The sequence below is a fragment of the Anas platyrhynchos genome, chromosome 2 (assembly GCF_047663525.1).
Source record: "Anas platyrhynchos isolate ZD024472 breed Pekin duck chromosome 2, IASCAAS_PekinDuck_T2T, whole genome shotgun sequence".
In the NCBI taxonomy this organism is placed as follows: Eukaryota; Metazoa; Chordata; class Aves; order Anseriformes; family Anatidae; genus Anas; species Anas platyrhynchos.
The window spans coordinates 26,903,487-26,929,266 of record NC_092588.1 but is presented as its reverse complement, the minus strand read 5'-3'; the positions used below and the strand labels follow the sequence as shown (position 1 = coordinate 26,929,266).

Below are 25,780 nucleotides of genomic sequence, written 5' to 3'. Positions count from 1 at the left end.
TTGAGTTGGTAATTTTCTGAAAAGGAAGTCTCCCCCTTGCCAACCTGCATATCACACTTGTAAGCGGAGATGCGATTACAGGTTAGCAAAAATGAAGAGGACCAATGGAATAAAACTGCTTCTCTACAAGATCATGAGGAAAAAATATAATAAAAAATAGATTCTGAGGTTAGCATTTCTTTTAAAATTACCTATCCAATTACGAAACCAGCTCAATTGCTTCTGAAAATATGCTGAACATCATCTTCATTTACTATAGCCATGTCACATAAGTGGGAAAAACTGATGAAAATCCACATAGGTTTCTCTTACAGCAAGCACCTTGTCCCCCATAAGCACAGCTTGGTATGAGTAGTACGAGGGAGTCAATACAGTTAGAAGCTTAAAGTGGAGGGTATCAGTCCTAGGGGGGCATTCCAACTCAGTTCTCCAATAAGGAAGCAAAGCCACTTGCAGACCAAGAGGTAGCAATAGAGAGACAAATCTACTTTCACCCTGGCCCTAGAGTGACAGATGCCCTTTTAAGACCTATCTATAAGAAATTTGTCTCAGTATTGCTCTTGATGTATAGAGACATCCTCTCTGAACAATCCGTGGCACATCTGTTATTTCTGCACTGCTATTCCACACAAGGGTCACCCACAATACAATCCCTAAAGAACTAATAAAAAAGGCAAAATATTTCTCATCCAACAGTCAAGACAACTGTCAAATCATATATTTTATGAACGTGTTTCCATACATTGTAACAAAATCGACTATTTTCTCCCAAAAGCATCAAGAGACTTTAGTGTTCTACAGAAGTACTTGGGCTCATTGCTTCAGCTGCACATCTTCTGTTGCAGCAGTTTTTAACCCCTGAATTTTAAAACCCTTTACAAATACCGGGTTCAAGCCTTAGCACTTGAGAGTGGATTGCCTATGGCTAAGCAGTGGAATCAACAGGAGAAGTTTTGTCAAGCCTTGATCTTGAAATTAACAGGTGATTTTAAACATGACAAAAACACCTGAACAAGACCCTAAGTCAATTATGTGTTGTAACACCTAAAGGTGTGCTAGGACTATTATAATCACAGCTGAAGTGCAGGCAATTCCACAGCTGGGATAAACCAGCTCTTAACAAATAAACATTGTACCAGCAGTTTCAGTTAACAAGTAAAACTACAGAAATATTCTTTTCCTATTTCAGTAATTTCTGTCAATTTTAACTCGACACAGAAATAAGTTGTTACCACTTAATTGCTCTTACTGTACAGCAAAGATGCTTATAATGAATGATGATAAGCAGGAACATGAATGAACAGTTGCCAAGCAACCAATAAATAAAGGTTCCAAATAGCATGACCTCTCTTCAGAAGATAAAGCTCTAATCATAATTATTTTTCAAATCCATTTCTGTGCCAAGTAAAATCATGTTTGCAGCACTAATCCTGGTCTTCCTCATACAAAATTAAACTAAATCTGTCATTTGACATATCACAGTTAGCAAAGTGAACAGACTCAACCTGCTCCTTCAAACCACGGTCAATTGCGTGGTTTAAGGACAGCAAACAGGTTAGACGATAAACTGAAATCTGAAACAGGCAGGTAACGAGCATTACACAATTTAATAAAGGTCATTTTAAAAAGTTACATCTCAGCTTTAAGGATCATCAAAAAGCATCAACACAAAGTCTTCCACAATCATACAGTAAAGTAGAAGGATAAGACAGACTTTAAAACACTGACAACAGATGCAGTTTAAAATGTTTAAAATCCATATAATACTGCATTCTATCTTTATAAACTCTTACAATTCAGTCTTGCTGAGTGCATAAGGAGAGCTGAGATGCCTAGAGCAAGCACTGACCTTTTAGATGGATTCAAATAAAACTGACAAAGAGCAACATAAATCTTAAACCAGTTAAAGAAGATGGTATATCCACTCTGAAGAAACAATGAATGGTTATGCAGGAGCATTATTCTACTGCAGGATGCCTTCTGAATAATGGAAGGGGAGAGAGCTTGGGATTGTTCAGGCTTTTTTTGCTGAGCTAATAAATTGTGTATTTATTTTAGTAAGATCTTTTCAGAAAACATTAGGAATACATGTTTTGGCAGGTTTCTCTTGCAGTAAATAAGGTGATTACATAAATCTCTTTGTTTAACTATCTTATTTCTTTTCTTTAGTGGAACTAATAACTAATAACTCTCAATTAATAACTAAAAGCTCTCAATTAGATCTCAAAATAATTGTGATGCTCAATCACTAAGTAGTCAGAAATATGCAATAGAAAAATAAAGATGAAATAGAACTATACACAAATCTGTCCTGCATCTAAGGTCTAAAACACTATGTCAGTGGTGAACTCTTCGGAACTGGGACCATTTTTTTCAATCTGTATTTGAACAAAATAAGAGGCAAAACAATCTAGAAGGTTATCTGAAACATTTTAAACAACATAATCTCATGCTACACAGTAGAAAATTGATCTACTGTAATTTTTGTAAAAAGGAATTGTTTTAATTATAGCAGAGAATATACTCTACTGACTAGTAATCTCCACATACATTTATTTTATAATATTAAATGAGAGCCTATTTGTCATGTAGTAGGTATTTGCCTACTGTAACAGAAATGAGTTCTGTTGCCTATTAGGCATAAAACTTTCTGAACATTAGTTTCCTTATCTGTTCATCAGAAACCCTTACAGAAGGTTTTCTTTGCATCTGTATTTCCTCAATAATCAAATAGGAAATATCCCATATTATATCTATATTTTTATTGAATAATATTTCTCCATCTAGCCACCTCCATCACCGGATCCAAGCCTCCTAATCCCCTCCAGCCCCCTAATAATTTCATCTTGAACTTCTTGTTTTCACAAAGAGATAGTTCATTTAATAGATATGTTATCCAAGGGCAAGATTGAGAATTTGAACAACTGAGAATCATGCGTACTATCTGCACCTAAAAACAATGAAGATGACCCTGTAAATTCTTTTTAGGACACACAGCACTACTTACATCAAAAACACTTTAATTGCTTCTCCTTAATTCTCTCTGAGCTTGCATTTTAACAAGTTAGAAAAGTAATATTTTGTGCTTGCAAACCTGCTAAGCAAGCCCACTGGCTGACAAGTGTGTAAAGGTGATATTGGAAGAATGTTTCCCTCCCAAATGTTTATTCCCTTTCAATTGCCAGCTGAAGAATTAAACTGGACTTCTTTCAAACTTAAATGACCCAGAGCCCATGAAAGAAAAGGTCCTGGATTACCACTGGGCAGGAGATGGATGCTAATTATAAACTTTATTAACAATGAAAACAATGTGGTTCTTAGGCACTTATCACCATGGAGGAAATTGATAGTATTTTCTTGAAGTTTTGATTCTACTGTATTTTGTTCCACAATAAGAAATTTAACTGTCACACATCTGAAAATGGGAGGAGATAAAAGACTATTGTTTTAAAGAGCTGCTCACACTAAAATAAGATTCATTTTAAGACCTTCCCTAGGGATTCAAGTCTATAAATTTAGCATTAGAATAAAGAAACTAGAGTGTAACTGCCTGCTTGAGGAGAGAGATGATGAAGCATGCTTTGTCTCTAGTGCTTCCCACATCTCAGATACAGTGAATGAAACCAGGTGGGAACCTAAAAGCAGTTCTTTCCTTAACAGGCTTTATGCACATACCCAGCTGATGTGGTTACTCACAGGAATAAGAATATCCAGTATTAGAATACAAAATCGAATCTTATTCTAGATTCATGATTGACTATCCTGTCTTCTGACCAAGGTGTACTTGTTTCAATAACCCTTAAATAATGTTGACATTGCTTTCTATTTTTTATATAAAATAAATAGCATTAAATATACACAGTTACTATTTAAATATATACATAAATTAATTGATAATATTAGAAGATGAGCTCACAGATTAATACCAGCTCAAACAGTACAATAATATTGGTTTTAGGAAAACATTTTAAATATCTATACAGTCTTACATGAATGATACTCATGAAAGACCATAAATAGACAATCCCAATAAGACATATTATTACTATAGTGAGGAACTTTGAGGGAAAAAAGAAAAGCCTGGCTGGCTCAGAATATCATCCTCTATCAGATTCTGAGAACAAATTATCTTGTGCTTGTTTGTATCAATTTTACTATTTAAATATGTGTTTAATAACTGTTATTCCATTATCTATTTCACTGATGGGCATTTTCCTCTATTATTGTATGGAAATAATTTAAAATAGTAGAAAGAAAAACCTACATCAAAAGCCATATCCTTCTGTTACTGCAATTGCTTATGGATATTATAGTTCTGGACCAATAATTCAACATTGAAAATAGGAAGCTACCAGTACAGTCCTTAGTTGTTCACATGATGTTAAAAGCAATGTTTCACCAAAATACCACTGGTAACCAGTGAACTTGACCATTAATGTTAGATTTTCCTACACATACCAGTATGTGAAACTTAAACTTCATCATGACTTCTTCAACTATCAATTCAACTTCAACCACCTCTCATGCAGCTTTACCACAAAACTCTCATTGCCTGTGAGTGCAAGTGTGCTCCTCCAGAGTCCCATACTTCATGACCTGAATCCTACTCAGCTATGTCTATTAAATACAATACTACATATATGAACACAATTCAGAATTGACAACTCAGGTATCATTGGAAGCTTAAGGACTTCATCCATGTAGATATTTGCTTAGAAGAATTTTACACAGAAGCAATAAAATTACAAAGAAAGAACAGTAATGTTCATACAAGCTTGTAACCTTCATCTTTATGTTTTTCTTTTAAAAGGCAACATTTATTTAATATCTTTGAGCTACAGTAGTATCTCTTAAGAATTGCTCTGGCTCACAGCCCAACAAACTGGCATTGAAACAAACAAACAAACAATCCAGAAGTGCTACAGAAATGTTTCTTTTCAATTAGGAAAATGGATTAACAGAGGCAGAATAATAAGAGGAAATAAAGGATCTCTGTATTTTATAATGTTCAACAGGTATTATCTGTACTTTATTTAGAAACCGGAAATAATTAAAATCTGCTTTCCAACCATCCTAAGTATCTGTTCAGGGACATTTTATTCAACTAAATGTACACTGCTTCTTTCCTGAAACCTGTTTCGTATGTAAATTTGTATTGCCATAAGAATTGTCATATATTCACACAATTTACCATCAAGTACAATTGTATTATGCACTTGTGCTGACACAGAGTGCTGTACAGTACAATACATACACTGCTACTGCCAACACCTTTGCCTCAGATTTCTCATGGTTTTAGCCTTTGCTGTTCCCTACAAGAAGAAAGTTGAATTTGCAGTGCTATCCAAATAGCATGAACATGGGAATGGCTGTTCTGGGGCAAAACTCAAGTCTGTCTAGACAGGATCATGTCACAGAGTAGTCAAAAGCAGTGGTTTAGGGAAGAACCTCACATTAGGACAACTCTTGAATACCAGAGAAATTCCCTCAAAACAGATTCTGGCTCCCAGCAATCTGTGGCTCAAAGACTGAAATATGAAAAGAGACTGAGAGAGCTGGCTGGTATATGATGAACTGGGAAGAAGAACTTCAGATGGAATATTTCAGAAGGAGGAAATATGTTCCCTCATCACACTACTGCATTTCACCCAACAGTGTCTCTTGCTACTGGTATTGTCTTTTGCCCTCCAAACGTGTTGTTTTCCATATGGACGAGGTGGCAAAAATGAAACTGTTTCCCTTCTTGCCTCATAAAACCTCCTTCTGACTGGAGTTGGCCTCCTGTTCCTATTCCACTTGACGAAACCAATCTTTTTCTCCTCCCACACTAGCTCCATCTGCCGCCCGTCTCTCCAGCAGAGCCAGATGCCAGCAAAGCAGACTACTGTGGGAGGAGAAAGTTCTGTTGCTGGAATTTCTTCCCTATACCCTGCAGGGGGCCAGCCTGTGAAGCCTGGAGAGTCTACAGAGAGCAACTTCCTCCCTTCCATGCTGCTTTCCTATGCTCATCCATAAAGAAGGCAGCTGAGGACAGGAGCAAAAGGAGAAAACTTTAACATGCACTATGAAATTGTTGACTTCAATATTTACATAGCAAGATTCACAACAGACTACAGACTACACACTGCATAAACGCATAAGAAGACATGAGTGCTGCCCCAAAGTGCTTACAGTCATACTGAAGCAGAGATGTACATTTGTGATATGAAACAAATGAGAGGGACTAGTGTGCAGATAGCAGAGAGGAAAAAAAAAAAAAAAAGGTAGGATGTATGATCAAGAGAGATTTTAATGATGGAGTAAAGACGATACTTTCCACAGAGAAAGAAGTCAGAGAGGGAAGCTGAGGTTGCGTGTTGCTAAGCAGAAAGGAGGACTGCATGTGGCAAGGGAAACTGCCATCCAAGAGGGAAAGGATAGAATGAAAGCAGACAAGGAAAGAAAAAGTGATTTTGGTATGTATGAGGTGATCTTGCATGAGGCAGGATGAGAGAAAGTAAAGGTAAGGACTTGAGACAGAAAAGGAGACAGTTTAGGGATGGAGGAGCATCTGCGGGGGTAGTCTTGACATAGACAGGAGCAAGAATGAATGTCTCTAAGTGAGAACAAGAGCTCACATAAAACAAGCCAGTATACATATTGGCAAGACAGAGAAAAAGGCAAAGGCTTCATTTCTGTGAGAGAAAGAATTGTGGGAACATGAGATGAAAGAGACAAGGAACAAGAGTGAGTTAAGGGTGGTGTATGGGTGCAGCAGAAAGTTTGGAGTGGGGCTGGCAGGACAGAGGAAAGAGAAATCACACCAAGATCTAACAAAACCATTACAGCATACGTGAAGTGGAAAGAGCACAAGCAAATTAGAGAGATGTAATGAGAAGATGAAAAAGAACAGACAGAAAGAGAAAGACAGCACATTGAAAAAGATGAGGAAGAAGGGCTTACAACAGAATGAACAGAGTGACGGGAGGGGGAAAAGGAGGAGAGAATAGCTGCTGTAAAGTCAGTAAAAGCTCATTATTTAATAGGAAGCATTAGCATTATGTAAATATATATTTAATAATAAATAAATGGAAAACGGGGAGCATATAGAAGAGTGACTGGAAATAGCTGTTCACTGAATTCTCACCGTGGCTGCAAACTCTTAGGATTTGCCCCATCTAGGTAACACTATGTTTTAACCTTCATTTTCACTTAGGAAAAAAAAAAAATGTATTTCCTGGTCCTCCACACCCTCTAACTTTTGTGTTGTAGTTGCACCTTTATGCCATTTGTTTCACCGTTTCTAGTGGCAACTCTTTTTGTTAGCTTTAAGTGGGAAAAAGATCTTATTTTGCCAAACACTTCACCACAAAGAAACGCGCCCCACATCCCAAGTTTCCTTCCTCCTGTCCCCACAACACTCTTTCATTCATTCTTCTTTCCAAAAAAATTAAGGAAGAGAGAAGGATCAGAAGAAAAGGGTGGGGGTAACCTCAGCTATACAGTAATATCTTAGGTCCACGGTATTCAGAGAGCCTTCCCCGAGCTGTAGTGCCCAGCGCCGGGCCGGGGGCTGCCCGCCTGTCCCGGGGGGGCCCAGGGGGCACGGGCAGCGCTCCAGAGCCCGGCACCGAGCCTGGAGCTGCCGCCGGCAGCGGGATCCCCCTCGGAAACGCAGCCATCAGGGAGAGGAGCTAGCTGCCGGCTGCTGGAAAGAAACCGCCACCGACCTGGCTGCTCGATGACATGGCTGGCTGGGGGGGGTCGGTTTTATTTAGGGGATGTGGAAAAGGGAAGGGGGAAGCAGGAGCGGAGGGAGCACACGCTCGCACACGCATACGGCTGAGCTTACCTCCACATTGAAATACTGCTCCGCTTTGCACATTGTAGCACATAAAATCCAAAGGAAGGTTTGCAAGAAAAACACCCTGGACCGAGACACGAAATCCAACCGGCTTCCAGTGCTGAATGCGAGTACGATCATAGTGAACTGTGCTTCAACGGATGGAAGATCTCTCTCTCTCTCTCTCTCTCTCCTCCTCTCTCTCTGTTCCTTAAACAAATACACAAACAAACCAGCCCCCTCCCCGGGTCGGTGAAGAGCCCGTAGCGCAGGTTCACCCACAGCAGGGGAGAAGGTGGAGAAGGAGGAGGAGGAGGAGAAGGAAGGGGCACTTGGCAGCGCCGGCAGCAGGCTCAGCTATCGCTCATCCTCCCCGCCAGTCCCGTACGGGGGGAATGTGGCGTCCGAGTGCCGCCGCAGCTCCGGCACGACTCCTCTCTGCCCGGCAGCAGCAGCAGCAGCCGCCTCCCCGTGTCCTCCTCCTCCTCCTCCTCCTCCTCCTCCCCCTCCTTCTCTTCAGCCTCCTCCCCTCCCTCCGTCCGTCCGTCCCTCCCTCCTCCTCCTCAGCCTCCTCCCCCTCCGCCTCCGCCTCCTAACGGGGATGGCTCGGCTCCGCTCCCTGCCCTTCCTCTCCTCTCTCCCCACTTCTTTCCCCCCTCCTCATCCCAAATCCACGCAGCCCCGCCTGCCTCCCGGCAGCCACCTTGAAGGCGGCGGCCCCGCCAGGCGGCCCCGCCGCGCTCCGTCCCTCGCCTCCCCGCCGCCGCCGGCCCGGCTCTTCCATCCCGTTATTTTTTTCGCTTCTGCCGGGGAAGGGGCCCGCAGCGTCCCCAGTGCCTCCTGCCTCCCTGCCGCCCCCCTGCGGGCCGCGGGGGGAGAGGTGGAGGGGTCGCTGGGGTGCCCCCGGGTGACCGGGGATGGATGCAGAACCACCGCGGGGAAAGTTCCCCGAATGATGTAGTTAGCGGTGATGTAAGCAAGTCAGTAATAAATAAATAAAAATAAAAGTGTATTTTTAGTTTCAAAATCCATTTTAATATGCTCAGATGTACGGTCATATTATTGGGGGAAAAAATGCCTTCCGATTTAGGCACATAAGCAATTATTGTGATTTTATGATAAATAGATCGTTTTATGAAGCTGTTTGATGTTTTAGCAGAGCTGCCCAGTCAAAGGTGGAGCAACTCATGACATTAGTGAGACAAGCTGTTGCGGTAATGCATCTTGTTCAGATATGTACTGAAAAACAACAACAACAAAAACACAGGAAGAAAAAGAATAATTTAGAAGATTCCAAGATATGAAAACTTACAATATGCTTAGTTATCAAAAAAGATGCACTAGATCAGGATATGCAACAGACTGGAAATAGAAGGCATCCCTGACAGACAAGTCTACTTTATTGGGTAGTTGAGGTCAATGACCAGAATTAAAACTCATGCAGTTTAGACATATAGAGTTTTGATAACACTTAGTAGCAGAATGTAGGAATAAGGCAGGTTCTCCGTCTTTTGATATCTTAAAAATAAGGCAGTTATCTCTGAAGATGTCATGTTCTGCCTAACCAAAAGTTTAGCAATTTAGCAGAATTCCTATTGTGATACACTTTTCTTTTTTTCTTCTCTTTCCTTTTTTTTTTTTTTTTTTTTTTCTTTTTAACATTAACTGCTTGATCTAAAAGGCATTTTCTCTTCTTCAAATTCTTAGTAATGTGCATGATGGAATCATGAAATATAGAGCTGGAAGCAAGCTAGAAGGACTTGCTGGCATTTTGGTGTCATCAGAAGTCAAAATGAGCTTAACAAATTAATGTATTGAAACCATAGCAAGAAACTTAATACTGACAAATGCAAATTACATTTGGGAAGAAAGATCAAAAAGTATGACACCAGTAAAACAACAACAGCACATCAGAAAAGAATCTGAGCGATGTAATGGACCTTAAAGTAAATATGAGTCAGCAACATGCTACAGTTAAAAAAAAAAAAAAAAAAAAAGACAACCAACCTCATCATACAGTGTATTAATAGTTGTCCTTTATTTCTGATAGGACAGATGATTTTTCTGCTAGGGACTGGTGGAGCCAAGAGTGTTTAGTCTCAAACTAGAGAGAGTCCAGAAGAAAATAATACTAAAACATTTAGAATGTAAGACATGGAAAATTTGAAATAAACACCATTTCTTTAGTCTGACAAGGCCTAGGGGAAATAGTATGGAAAATTTTCTTTGTATGGAAAATGTTGCTGTGAAAAGGACAAAAATACTCTTTCAGTCTTCAGGATGAAGGAAAAATGTATCAACTAAATTATTTAAAAAATTTAGATTTAAAGTTAGATGAAAACATTATAAATTTATTGCTAAATTTATTTTTTTTTATTTCTAAATTTATGTTTTGTTTTGTTTTGTTTTTTTTTCTAGATTTATTCTTCCTAAAATATAAAGGTAGTAATATTGGGAACTAGATACGTAGGGGGAGTGTGGAATATCTTTCATATGGAGGTTTGATAAGCAATAATATTATAGCTATACCTTCCATTTTCAGTATAATGGATTGGAATATGTGATCTCATCTTTTTTTTTTTTCTTTTTTTTTTTCTGGGGGGGGTGTGCTATTATATTAGTAGTTTCATTCATTTTATTATTCTATGAATTAGTAACTGGTTATTACTCAGGTATTACTTTGTGAACTAACAACTGATAATTCATTACTCTGTGAATCAGTAACTGGTGGAAAAGAAGCACTTATCCTGTGCTTTTTGTTTTTCCTCTTCTTCTAAGGAACCTTCTTTTTATCTGTGCTCTCAGAAAGTGCTAGCTCTGTTTTCGTTGGTGTATTTTGTAACGTCCGCCATTAATGTAATACCTGAAAATGGATACATAAATCATAGAATCATAGAATGGCTTGGATTGGAAGGGACCTTAAACATCATCTACTTCCAAACTCCCTACCATGGGCAGGGATACCACCCATTAGACTGGGTTATCCAAAACCCCATCCAAACTGGCCTTGAGCACAGCTCCTCTGGGCAAATTATGCCCCTGTCAGGACTGCTCTGACTATTTATTCTGAAAAACATGGGACTATCAATATGATTACCTTCTTCCTTTACACTGTATCCATTAGAAGAGGAAAGAAGAAAAGCAATGGTATGAATAGAACAGTGGAGAACAAAAACACACAAGTGCTTGTAAGGCTGTGTGAGAAAGATAGAGAGACCATAGTGATAAAGAAAGAGATTGGTAAGGAAAAAGAGCAGAAATATGTGGCCATGGGAAGAAATGAGGCAATGTCCATATGAAGGACAAAGATGACCTTTGAAGTGAAAAATTTCATTCAGGAATGCTTGTGTGAGGAAACACCAGCAGTGATGGGAAAGGGCCTTGAATATTTATGTGTAAGCTGGGGGCATCAATATACAGGAGTACCATCAGAATCTCTTGGACGTTCAAGGTAGAGAGAAAGAGAAAAGAATTCTGAAACTCCATGCAGTGAGCTGTAGGTAGATATCTGTGTATGGGAGTGTGTGAGAGATTGAAGAAAAGGCAGGAAAGAGCAATGAAGATGAAAAAAAAAAAGGAAAGAAGAAGAAAAATGGAACTGGAAAGAACTTGGAGATATTTCTTGAAGTACTTGATTGATTCAAGTCCTGTACTTTATTAGTGTCTTGCTGATTTCTATCTTTATGAAATAGCAGTGTGATATTTTCTATTCTTACTGCTCATACTGCTTACCAGCAGTAATTTATAAATGGTGAGCAGGTTTGCAGGGAAGTGAAACTGAAAAAAAAAAAAAAAAAAAAAAGAAAAACAAGCAAAAAAACCTTTTGGCCTTTTTCAAATACAAGGAGAGGTCTTTTCCTGCTGCTCCCAACCAACCTACTAGCTCAGTTTTTTAGGTTCCGTAGATTATATCTTTTATGTATGACTGCAGTCACATAAGTATGTACTGTACTAGTATGTACTATATTGTACTAGTATGTACTATAGTATGTACTAGAAGCAGGCATAGGCATCATTGAGCATGCCATGTCCAGCTTTGAATACAGGGCAAACATCTTCCACATTACTGCATATACAATTCTGAATTAAAAAAAAAAAAAAAAAAGATAAGTAAAAAAACACAAAATATTACATGTTGTCTTTGCTGACTTCTGTGGTGCTTAGCTGCTAATAGTGCAAGCTGGAACTTTTTAAAGGAAGAGGGTTTTGTTGAAACATACAATAAACTGCAAGAAGTAAGGGTGAATATCACAAATCTTACATATCTATGGATTGCTATATTTAGATATAGTTTGGAAAGATTTTCTACACACATGACCTTTTACTTATGAAATGTGGCTTTCATAGATGTGTCTATTTGGCAGGTCCTACAGGATATGAAGGCAACAAGTTTAACAGAGTACAGGGAATACTGCATTTAACATGCATTCCTGCAACAATTAGGCTCATATTGCCTCTGTTCAGGTCACTATTGGTCTTTATTGTGCAAGTTTCATTGTAGTCATAAGCCTATGTAGTCAGGAATTAGAACTGACTTATACTGCTAGTACACTTTCCTATGTTGTCTTACAGCTCCACCAATGGCTTTATAAAGTAGCTGAGTAAAGACAGGAGAAGTAATATTGTGAAACTTCACACAATTGTAGTAGAATCACAAGGAAAGATCCTAGAATCATAAAATGCACTAATAATTCATATTTTGGTTCATGCTTGGTTGCTATTTTTCACCAAAAGCCGGTGAAGTCAAGGAGGAAGTCTGAAAGTGTAAAAACTTATAACTAACTAAATAAAATTAGTTAAGTATCCATTGAATGTTTAATTCTAATAGTCATAATGTCATAGAATAAGTAATAAATTCATAATGTCATAGAATAACTTAGGTTCACAGTGGCCTCTGTAAGTCATCAGGTCCAACTGCCTGCACAAAGCAGACTCAACTCAGATTAGGCTACTCTCTCTGGTGCTTGTTCTGAGAGTTACAAATCAAGTTAACCTAACCTAAGTATATAACCTAGTCTGCAAAATGATTTCCCTGTGTCAGGGAGATATTTCAAGGGTAAAATCTCTTTTGTGTGGCATTTGTCAGGCCTCCAGTTATTTTAGTCTTCATAGTGACAGCATCCATTTCAGAAACTAGAGCAGATATCTCCTAATCTCTTAAAAGTAGGAGAGGTCACCAAGAGAAATAGCTATTGAAAATAAAATTCTGTAGCTAAAGACTGACAGAAGTACATTTTAAAGAGAAAGAAGACACAGTGTTAAAGAAAAATGACTCTTGGAAACAAAAACATTGTGAACTACACAATAACAGTAAAAATAATCTATTTTTCTGTAATAAAATCTTAAAAAAAAAATAGTTGCATGAGTTAGTACTGTATTAGTGAATAATAGATCAAAAAAAAAAAAAAAATGCACCAAAGCAGCCAACTCCTTATTTACTCCATGCAAGTACTCATATAAAACTTTATTTTCTCTACTCTATGACAATTTTCATGCTACTGTTTTCCCTTTCAGTTGTAATACATTCTCTCCATGCTTTCTGATTTTTGTCTGAGTCTCCAGAGCAAGGAAGGTCTGTTTAAACATCAAGTCCATCAGCAATTTCCCAACATACTAAATGGGTCCATGCAGCCAAAGGTGTATGAATGGTCCAGCTGTCCTTTGGACTGTGCTGCTGATTACTCACTAGGTAATGCAGGAATAGAAGTCTAGTCAATGTTGTAAGATCTTAACAATTTATGTTGAATATTATCTCCTTCATTTTTTACAATGTGCCCCATATTGATGTTTTTAAAAGCTAAGGAAAGAACATGATGCACAAAACAGAAATAAATAATGTAGAGCAACAACAGGTGAGTCTGACAGACAGGAGTTCTGAGAAGCATAGTCATTGGCTTGTAAGGTAATAGAGTGCTTTGAAAAATATATAAAATATTTTTTTTAAGCTTTGAAAGGTTTGGTCAAGAAAGGAACCAACAGGTGTTTTTCATAAGTTGTGTTTCATAAGTATGAAAAAGTCTAGTTACTTGAGGGCTTCTACAACATAAATACAAAGGACTTCATATTAGTTTGAATTTTAAATGAAAGGTAATTATCCCAAGTTTTGCATTGCTCTAAGCTGACTGGAAATTCAACTTCAACATGGGTTAAAATAGACACGTATAACATTCCTTAAGATCATTTTAGTTTATAGCATTTATATATGAGATTTTGGATCAAGAATAAATGTTTATAGAAGAAAGACTTCACACTGCTTGTAAAAAGAGAGCAGAGTTATCAATAGAAAATATGTTTTAAAAGGGCTCACTTGAAAATGTATCTGAGGAGGTTAGCCTGCAAGAAACAGATTTCACCCAGGGTTAAGCTTATGCATTACTCCCTTTTGCAATAGATACCCAAAATTACAGATATCTATCAGATAGAAACAGCTATTATTCAAGTGACAAATCACGCACAGGGGATTCAGTTTTTCTATGTCTAAGTTCCTCTGATTACAACCTGATTTCACCCCCTCCCCCCTTTCCCCCCTTTAATAGGCAACTTTTACTTCCATGTTAGGGTTATCTTAACATCCCTTTTCTCTAATTGGTTAATTGTAGAAATAGGTTAATTTTGTCACTTGGGAAATAGTGGTCAGGTCAAAGAAGACTATAAAATAAAGTATGTTCTCTTGAGACTAGTATTAAAGTCTTGTTTGCAGTCTCAACTTTGTAACCTGGGTGCTGATGGTCTAAAAAGCAACATTTAACAATTTTAGAAATAATGTTTTTCAGTGTGGGAGTATTGAAGTGTGGGTGTATTGTTATAAACTCACTTACCCCAAAGCAAAAAAGAGTAGGGAAGAAAAAGGGAAGTTAAGACCTGGAAAATGAATTTGTTAGAATAGAAGGACAGACATGTTTATTAGGACTACAGTGTATAAAAATTCATTACACACTTACAGGATCTTGTTGCCCCAAACAGATGTTGTTAGGGGAAATATAAATTTGAACAGGACTCAGTTTTCCTTTGCCTAAGCTCCTCTGATGAAATACTGTTTTTAACACCATTTACTTCTGGATTCAAGCAATGGTAACAGTTTCTTTTTACTCTTACTGTTGTTTTTCATATTTATATTTGTCCTGGACGGAAAGAAAGGAACAGGGATTTTATATCAGTTAAGCTTAAACAGAATTTTGCCTTGTTAACATTTTTCGTCAGTCAAATTTCATGGCATTGCCTGTTCTTCTCTATTCCAGTGCCAGTTGTGTCCTTAGTTTTATCTTAAGAGTAATTAAAAAAAAAAAAAAAAGTTTTAAATATGATGTCATAAGGGCGAAGATGCTGGTGTAGATGTGGTTGTTGGGAGGAAGGGTAGGAAGTTCCTTTGAATCTGATATCCTGCAGTGAAATTACTGTAGCATTTTTGAAGGGGAGGTACAGTTCAAACCCATCTGTATATATGATTGTATTGTATGTGTGTGTGGAATAGAGCTACAAAAACAGATTTAACCTTATTATATTGTTCTAGTACTATATCAAGGAAAAGTTATGATAAAGGAAGAAGATGGGGTGATAAACTGGGGTGGTATAACAATGTTATTAGCCTTGAAAAATCTGCTTGTACATGGCTAATAGTAGAGGGGAAGTTGTCAGGAGAGGAAGATAAGCAGACCAGTTTTATGTGTGTATTCTGGGAGAAATTCAGAGAAAGTAGCTAGATTATGTTATGATCTTTTACAAAGTCTTATTTATTCGGTTGGATGTGGCCTTCATAACTCATGTGCAGAAAAGTCACAAGAAAACTACTGAAGAGTTTTGTAACACCCCCTTCAGTTTTGCTCTGTACAACATGTGAGCCCAAACACCATCCTGGAACTTGTAATGCTTTACAATGTCTTTCTTAAAAAAGCTCGCTAGGTTCATGTATTTTGACTTATATATATATATTAAGGAAGATAAATATATATATATATAAATATATATATATACATATATGGAAGATAAATATATATATATACACATACATATATATGTGTGTGTATATATATATATATATATATATATCTTCCTTAATCTTAGACATACAGTTTTTTAATCTTTTCTCTATCTTCCTTCTGGGATTTTTCTGGTCTTCTCAATTTTATTTTCTTCTAACTTCTGTATTGCAAGACACCTCATAAAAGCACAAGAACTGGTTGTACAGTATTTCCATATCATTAAGGAGGCTCCCAGTAGAGATCCCAAGCATATGTTCTTACTCATGCATATCTGAAGAAGAGGCAGAATTATGCTTAGACCTTTAGCTTAAGAGAGGCTTCCAAATACTGCTCATACTTTCAGGTTGAAGTCTCAAGGCCACCTAACAGATTTGAACACCTAGTTCTCATTAATTTTCTGGGACTTGGACAAACCTGTATGCACAGAAGCAGATATGAAAATACTAGGTTCTTTCTTCACCTGTTTCATTGCCCTGTGGTGAAAAGGATAAAGCAAAAATAAAGGAATGGAAAAACAAGAAAAGCACAGGGGCTTACTAATACATACATACATACATATATATATATATATATATATATATATATATATTATTTTTTTAAAGTGCATTTACTGCTATTTATTTAGCTGCTTAGCCATCACATGAGTTTTACACAGTGTTTACCTGAATTGATTGATATCACAGTTGCCCAGCTTATTACATGCTCTGAAAGCCTTTCTAACTGTTCCTATTATTTCGTGTTATTACCATTGCTATTGTGTCCAGACCTTCACAGTGAAAAAAACACCTTTAGTGAGTGCATTTTATGTGTGAGGGGCGTTTAGCTGGCTTAGTACCCTCCAGACCCAAAGGCAGCTGAAAACATTTGTACCTTTTTAAAAGTTTTGCACATTTTGATAAAACATTCACTTGTTTGTCAAGTAAAATTTCTGGAGGATAGAGGATGACAACAGCAACTTGAGGAATATGTGGTTTGTTCGTTTGTTTGTTTTCATTCTAATAGAGATATTAGCATTTGTCTTCTGTGAGAGTGCATGTGTGCACACATATATGTATGTGTGAGAGAGAAACAGAGAGTAAGCAAGGCAGAATTCCAGATTCTTTCAATAAAGAGGATATAATCTCTAGTTTTTCATTATGAGCATCCATTAATCTGCCAAAAAGCAGAGGGTGTGGTGGAGTTCCGAGACAAGGACTTCTTGCTTTCCCCAAGCCCGTATAGATATTAACTTTAAGCACATGATGTCCATACATATCTAGTCTGTATAAAAAATGAGTGGTACATATGTATGGTATGCTTATGATAGTATATATATGTATATGGACTAACATCTAATGAATATTAGATCATGTAAAATAAATTTTCTCATTAATCATTTGAGCAAGCTCCACTGTACTACATTTAATTATTCTATCTGGTTTTACCATAAATTTAAGTTTACCATATTTTATTATCCAAATAAGTGAGCTTGTTAGTTGTTATTATAACTTGAGACTGGAGTTCATAAAATAATTTAGCTGGAAATTTCTTATTTTATGTTTAGTCTGTGCTTCATTAGTAACTTCAGTGATGTTCAGATACATTTATTTCAGGTGGGTGAACCTCAAGCACCTGTCTCAGTAAATCTATATTTGACCTAAATAATATCTTGCAACTCAGTACAATCAAATACTTTTCTAATGAGTAAGAGAATAGATTAATACATATTTGATGAAAGAAACACTAATAACTTTGAAAATTACATGTTGTTTTCATTTTTATTAGTATGAATTTCAGGTAAATGCAAAGTCTATGGAACATAAGTCTTTTGTCTAACAAGATTACTTCAATATCCAGAAGTAGTTCTGGTGTGTATTAAGGATGCTTTTTATTAGGCTATTTCACAAATACTTAATAAAATGTGAATATTTTTCCTAATTATGTTATTTTACCTTTAAATTGTAATCATATAGGTAATATAGTTTGCTACCACATTCTGCCTATATTTAACATTATTTATTTATTTATTTATTTATAAGTAGTATCATTAGCTATGTCCTTTTCCAAGCCTCAGGGATCTTAAATTACTTGACAGCATTTCATTCAATGATACTTGGCATCATACTGCCTCTTGGGATATCTTAATTTTCTTACCTTCCCATAGAATCAAAACCGTTCATATTTTATATTTGCCAGATTTTATGGTTCAGATCCCAAGTTTGTGTAACCTTTATATGTTCTAGATGAATGTTCTGTTCCTCACCAAAGCATTTTGTTGCCATAGTGAAACAAATATTTCCATATTACTTGGTATCAGTAACTAATCAGTTTAGTTGTTTTTGTGTTTTGTTATTGCTTTTGTTTGTTTGTTTGTTTGTTTTTCCATGGAGGGCAGGAGGGAGTCAAGTCTGAAAATGTGGGACAATGCATGAGTAGATGATGAAAAAAGTTCCTTTCTTAATGTAGTTTTCACAACTCCATAACAGCATTCTATCATGTACAAATGAAATTACTAGAAAGAAAAAAAAAAAAGTTGAAAAAAAAATATTGTGCTAGCTCAGTTTTAAGTAAATTTTAGTTACAAGGGGGGTATATTTCTGTTCAAGTTGACCCATTCATAGACACTGCTTCTGTGAAGGTCAATTCCATATTTTCTTTAACAACCTAAACAATGAAATGAAGGGCATGGTAATGCAATTTGCAAATTTTTTTCTTTGTGAAGTTTGTAAGTATTCTGGAGATAAATGCATGTCAGAGAAAAGGTCAAAAATATTATTAAATTTAATGATGATAAATACATGTACTATGATTGTGAAAAAATGATATGGACAAACATAAAATGAGGAAGAACAATGCAAGAAAGACTGGGAAAAAAAAAAAAAAACTATAGATGTTCCATAATTTGAATTAAGATTAATATAATGTTACAAAAAAAAAAAAAAAAAAAAAAAAAAAAAAAAAAAAAGAAAGGTAAATACAATTCTGGGAATGGTTGATGGAAAATTGACAACTTTGGGTAATACTTTTTTTTTTTCCTTACTCAGTCTTACTAAGATCTCAACTGGAATTTTAGATTTGGTTACCATACTGTAAGACAAAACAAATAGAAAGTGATCTGAAACAAAGTGATAGGAGATTTGAAAGCATATAAGAAAGGTTCTGTTTTGGACTGGAAATTTTTTGTGTAGCCTAGAAAGGAATTCACTACAGAGGATATAGTAATTATATCTGTGAAAATGTACAAGTATCATAAAAAGCATACATTTACACCCTGTCACTGTGGGGTAAATTTGACTTAATTACAAATCAAGAAATTTAATTTAGACTTTTTTTTTTTTTTCCTAATAGTACATAATATTGGAAGAGGCTATTTATGGAGGCCATGAAAATTCTATATCTATATTCTAAATATCTATAAAGATATTTAGGGTACCTGAACAGAGTACATGTCACAGAGTAGAGTACACTCAATAAATAACCAATCTGGTGAATTCCCTTTTTAATGAATTATAGGTAAGCAGTGCAATCAACATTTAACAAACAGCAAATTTGTATTGATTTAAGTGTGTGTGTATATATATATGTGCACATACTTTTTTATTATTATTATTCCATGGGAAGTATTTTTTACTTGTTCTACTCCTCAAGAATCAACTGAGACCAGAGAACTGCTTTTCTCCAGTTCTTACCCCAAATTCATTCATTACAGATAAGTTTCTAATTTCTCCATTTTTGTTACATTTTTATTTTTTTTTTCCTAGTCAGGAAAGATCCTCACATGATGGGGAGTTTTGTGAGCTATTGTGGAACACAGTAGCAAGCTGACTAACAGGACTACTCTTTGAAACACTAGTGTTCTCTCCCGTCATTTTTGCTGACAGATGATACATTTTTCTTTAGCTCTTGTAACTAAAAGCTTTTCATTTAATGATTAAAAATGTACTTGCTTGGAATGGTATGAGATTGCCATTCTGAGAAGATGATGACAATAATATGATTGTGATGTAATTACAGCATATCCAGCTTTGGGAAGTGATCTCATTTTCAGAAACCCGTAGCTCATCGTAATAGTTACCAATACAGTCTCTAAACTTGCCTCTACAGATGGGAAAGGATAAAATTATCTGGACCCTATACAGATGACAATAATCAGAGTGTAGCTATCCTTTAAAATACCTTGTTGCCTTTTTTTTTTTTTTTTTTTAAAATAGTTATTACTTCTGAGTTGGAGGAGGAAGAAATTAATGAACAGGTAACTTCTAAACTTTGGTTCACATTATTGAAGATCACCCTGGTCTTCATGTAGCTGTAAGTGGGTCATTTCAAAATAAGTGATATTGCTCACTATTCTTCTACTTGCCGTTTACTGTAAGCAGTTATGTGTCTTATTCAGCCTAAAGGTCTACTGCCAACAAGACCATTGACGTAGTTTCAGTAATGAAGACAGGGAAGAAGAAACATGTAGTAGAAGAAACATGCTGAGCATTTAGTGCCTTACAAATGACTCACGGCTGGTGTAGCTGAATACCTATAACATGAGTAGAGAAGTAGACATTAAGGCATAGAAAAACAAAGCATGACAGCAGTACTGTTTAGAATAACACACAAAGTGAGATATGCAAGGGCATGACCTTGTATTCAGTAATCTACTCTTTATGCAAGCAATTTGCAGAAATTTGCATTAAGATAAACTAGTGAACACAGGGAATGATTTCTGTAAATAATTTTTTTTTTTTTTTATGAATTCACTTCAGCATTGTATTTATTGGTTTTGTTTGTCTATGAATATTCTAGTGAACTAGACTTAGTGTGCATGATTATATTTATTTGGTTAGTTAACCATTAAAAAAAAATAAAATAAAGTAAATGCTAGAGAATGTTTCAGGAAGAGGAGTCCTGCACCTGTAAACAAAAACTAGTCATGGCAATTTCATTACATTGCAACTGGAAACTTCCTCAACTGAAGGTAAGTAGAAAATGACAAAAATGTCCTAGGAAACATCTCTCCCCCTTGAAGTGTCTGAGGTTACTGATGCCATTCCTTAGTATCACCTCTCCTCCTCTGAGCTATTAAACTGAAGCAGCTCCAGAAGTTTATTCCTGTGGCTCCATACAGTGTCCTATGAGGAGAGGCTGAGGGAACTGGGATTGTTTAGTCTGGAGGAGAGGAGACCTTATGGCTCTCTACAACTACCTGAGCTGGGGATCCGGGGTTCAGTCTCTTCTCACAGATTAACTAGTGATAGGACTAGAGGGAATCACCTCAAGTTGTGCCAGGGGAGGTTTAGGTTGGAAATTAGGAGACATTTCTTCTCGGAAAGAGTAGTCAGGCATCAGAACAGGTTGCCCAGGAAGGTAGCGGAGTCACTGTCCCTGGGGGTGTTTAAGGAAAGATTTGATGTTGTGCTTAGGGAGATGGATTAGTGGGTGATATTGGTGACAGGGTGATGGTTGGACCAGATGATCTTGAAGGTCTTTTCCAACCTTAATGATTCTATGATTCTATGACTTTGTTGTAGTGAGAGGGGAGATAATCTTTCCTATGTCTCTGTTTTTTTTTTTTTGTTGTTTGTTTGTTTGTTTGTTTGTTTTTTCGATCATGTTCATTCATTTTACTCAAAGAATCAGCAATTGTTCCCACTCCTACATGACCAACTGGGAAACAACACAGAACAGAAATTGTTCCCACTTCTACATGGAAACAACCCTCTGATGAGTGCAGGAACAGAATCATTGGATCTTCTTTCCATTTGCAGAGTCTCCTCAGAAGACCCATTCTAAAATCATGCATACCACTTCACTAGTCAAAGGAATTTGTTCTCATTTCTTTTATGTTGTAAGGATAAAATAACTGAAACTAGCTCTGATCATCCTACATCTCTCATATCTGGGCCACCAACAGTTTAGATGAAGGTGAGGAAAAATTAGTTTTTAAAAATGTAGTAATTACACAGCAATTTATTTTATTTTGTTTTGTTTTATTTATTTATTTTTCATCTGTATTACTGTCTTTGCTTTCTGCTGCATCCATATGGACTCTGGTTGCAAATTGTAAAGTTTTGCAATCTGTACACAGTCTGTATTGCAATCCTAGGTGATGGGTAAAACTAAGTCTTCCCTTAATGCTACTTTTCCTTTTGGTTGTAGAAGACAGGATCAGTTACCTATAGATCTAAAATTATCTGTAAGATAGTAGAGAATAGAGGAAGAAAAAAAAAAAAAAAGTGGAGAAAAATTATAAAACAGACAGGCAAAAGAACAGTAGAAGGTGAGCTTAAAATTTCTGATATATCCCTTAAGAATATCAGCAATATCAGCCTTCTTGGGCATCACTGTCTTTCACCATTTCCTGTTGATGCCACTGCTTGTTCTACCATTCTTTGAGAGAAATTTGCACTTTTGTGGTGAATGGAAGAATCCATCTCTTTTGTTTTCAGTGGAAGGTTGTGTTTGTGACATCCATCTAAAGGCCACTTTCATGTTGTTCTGTAATAAGGAAAGAGAAAAAAAAAAAAAAAAAAAAAGGAGACAAGCTAAATGAGGAATATCCTTTGCAGCTGTAGACAGGAGATTGATTATATGTGGTAAGGATGAGATATTGGTGTATCTAAGAAAAAGCAGGAAAAATGATACCATCTGAGAACATCATGACTGGCACAATGGGAGGAAGAAATAATGAAGTAATAGGATGAGATCAAGAAATGGAACTATGTGGCTTCATTACCCACTTGACCGTACTGGGAGAAAAGATCTTTGCAGATTGCCAGGAATATGTTGAAACAATTACAAAATGACTACAAAAATGTTTATAAACAACAACAACAACAAAATAAAATGAATATATATATATATATTTGGATCCAGTCACCCCCTTACTCTGCTAAAAAATGAACTGTTGTTGCCCTCCAAGTCTGATATCCAGGTAGGACAGAAAGTGGATTTTGTCTCCCAAGAAAAATGGTGAAATCATGAGTCCACTGAAATTCAAAACAAAGGTCTGTAATTTAATTACAGCCTAGAGATATGAGTTCAAAGTGCATTAAATATTTGCCTTTATATTTTGTTGTATTTCCAAATTTATCTCTTGTACCTCTTCTATTAAGAAAAATTCCTTGGACAATCTATTGAGCAGTATATATTTTTATTCTTCAAAGTATTCATTATATACCAGCTATGACCTTGAGTTAATAATAGGGGTGTTTGAAAAGGCAGGGGACAGAATGAGATTGTAAGGGTAACAAAATGTAGAAAGTAATACCATGCAGAGAAGCATGTTGCACTTGTATTGAAAGAATACATACATTTTTATGCAACATGGCAAACTTCATATGCACTTTTGGAAAGAGAAGAGAAGATGTGTTATCTAATGAAAAATGTGTTTCTCTTTCTATTGCACTAATATACCAACTACACAGAGGAATAAATAATGTTAATGTAGCCTGCTGAGATGAAGCAAACCCTACAGTGACATTACTTGACATATACAAATAAAATGACCGTATCTCTCATGCTGGAAAACAGTTAAAATCCATGAAGTACCAAAAAGTGGAATCTTTCTATGAGATAGATGTACATATTTCTTCTTGTTTAAACATCAGGGTAATTAATATAAAACCACAGATCTAATGTGAAGTGCATGCAATACATTTTCAGTAAAAATGAGCTACCTGAAGATCTCCTAAAACAACTACTATAACCTTTCTCATGTGTATAGATGTAAATTTGATTTGCTGATCTTATTCATAGAGTTAATCTTAAAATTTCATAGAATGTTGTGAAACTGTCAAGATAGGTACGTTTCAAACTTAGCGGGAATAGCAACTGATGCCTTAACATGAGGAATACACTCTACTGGTACTATTTTGATGTAGTGTTGGATCACAATTAATTCTGACCAGCTCAATGCTTGCATGCTATCAAGAGCTGCATATAAAGGGTTTTCTTGTTGGTCTGACCCAGAAATATTACAGTGATGGAACTGCATGCATGACTGAGAGATCAACGTCCTCACCTTGCTCACTGTAGGAAGCCATGTATATGATGGTTTAGTGGGTTTATGTGGGAAGGTTTTGGTAGTGGGGGGCTGCAGGGATGGCCTCTGTGAGAAGAATCCAGAAGCTGCCCCATGTTAGATAAGGGTCAGTTTCAGCCAGATCCAAAGTGACCTGCCACTGCCCAGAGCTGAGGTACTAATTGATGTTGTTTGCACCTCTGGGAGAGCAGGTTGAAGAAAGGGAATAAAACTGTTGAACAACAGCAGCTGGGAGAGTGAGGAGTGAGAACCAGACAGAAGAAGGGCTGGAGGTGCACCAGGCACACAGCAGCAGTTCCCCCGTGGCCTGTGGAGAGGCCCGGGGTGGAGCAGGCTGTCCCCCTGCAGCCCATGGGTCCCACATGGGGCAGATCTCCACGCCGCAGCCCATGGAGGAGCCCCCAGTGGAGCAGGTGGGTGTGGCCTGGAGGAGGCTGTGGCCCATGGAGAGCCCCCACAGGAGCAGGCCCCGGGCCGGAGCTGCAGCCCGTGGAGAGGAGCCCACGCAGGAGCAGGGGGGCTGGGGGGAGCTGCCACCCACCTGTGGGGGACCCGTGCTGGAGCAGTTTGCTCCTGGGGGATGGACCCTGTGGCACAGAGCCATGTGGGTGCAGTTCTTAAAGATCTGCTGCATGTGGGCAGCCCATGAAGGATCAGTTCGGGAAAAGCGGCATCCCGTAGGAGGGACCCCACATGGAGCAGGGGCAGAGAGTGACCGTGGAGACAAAAGTGTTCAGGACTCACTGCAGTCCCCATTCCCTGTTCCTCCGTGCTTCTCAGCGGGGAGGAAGTAGAACAGTGTGGATGGGGGAAAGGTGTTTTTAGTTGTTTTATTTTTGTTTGTTTCTCACTGTTCTAATTTGTTACTAATAGGTGATAAATTTTATTAATCTCCCTATAGTGAGTCTGCTTTGCCCATGATGATAATTGTTGGGTGATCTCCGTGTCCTTATCTCAACCCTTGAGCTCCTTCCATCCTATTTTCTCCCCCTTTTCCTTTGAGAAGGGGGATTGAGAAAGTGGTTATAGTCAAGCTCAGCTGCCCAGCTGGGTAAAACCACCACAGATGCTTTACATCATTATGGTGATACCTGTATAGTTGATCATTTATTATGGCACAGGCAAAACACCTGCTTTTCAGATTCCCTCTGCTTTCTTTTCCAAGGTTATACAAGATGATATCTGACCACACTTTCATCACCAGGTTGCTGCTGTGCAGCCCACCCACTACCCTGAGAGGTTAACTCCTTGGGTAAGCACCATGTCATCCAAGGATGATTTGTATTTACTTAATTTTATATTTCAGTTGCAGAAACATCTACTTGCACAGTCTTTTCTACTTTACTTGTGGGTCCCAATGTATTTATTTTGCCTAGCTCAACAGTTGCTGTGAGATTGTAGTTGGCAAATGATGCAATCTGAAAACAAATTTTAAATTCTAGATACAACATAACAATTAAATACCATTTTAGAGACTGTTAAAAATCTCTGAAGTGTGCTTATATGTGAAAGGTAATTTTTATGAATGCATTAGGTATGACGGAAGCTGAACAACTAGGTTAGAGAATATTCTGAATAATGCAAGAAATACCTGGTAGGAAAAATTATCTAATTCTTTACACGTTACAATGTGTAGAAGTCCAGTCTGCCTTTAAAACTCTAAATTATCAGATATGATTCATAAAATTAAAACAAATATAAATTTGGGCCTGATTTATTTATACAAAATGTAAAACTATTAGGGAAACATTATTTTATTCACCCCTGTGACAGGGAGCAGTGAGAGCTCATCTGGCCTTGGGCTCTTGATGAGGAGAAGCTGACAGTAGGTGGGACAAACAAGGCGGTTCCTTCCATGATGAAGGCACAGCCCCACAGCTTCAGGGCAGGGTAGTAAGGGAAGCAGGCTCAACCAGCAGTCACAGGCAAGGTGAGGTCATGAGTCAAGTCCAGGGGGAGCCTAGGAGG

At 37.2% G+C, this 25,780-nt stretch overlaps 1 protein-coding gene across 2 annotated transcripts in view; it reads right to left on the bottom strand.

The window, feature by feature from the left end:
- Nucleotides 1-8,345, bottom strand: part of MMP16 (matrix metallopeptidase 16) — a 190,242-nt gene extending 181,897 nt beyond the window's left edge. Inside the window, exon 1 of one of the 2 annotated variants that reach the window (XM_027452438.3) lies at nucleotides 7,832-8,345. In XM_027452438.3, the coding sequence (XP_027308239.1) occupies nucleotides 7,832-7,963 (132 nt within the window). In that variant the 5' untranslated portion in view covers nucleotides 7,964-8,345. The remainder of the gene's footprint in view (nucleotides 1-7,831) is intronic. The other variant, XM_027452439.3, reaches the window with a different exon arrangement.
- Between the last annotated feature and the right edge of the window lie 17,435 nt (nucleotides 8,346-25,780).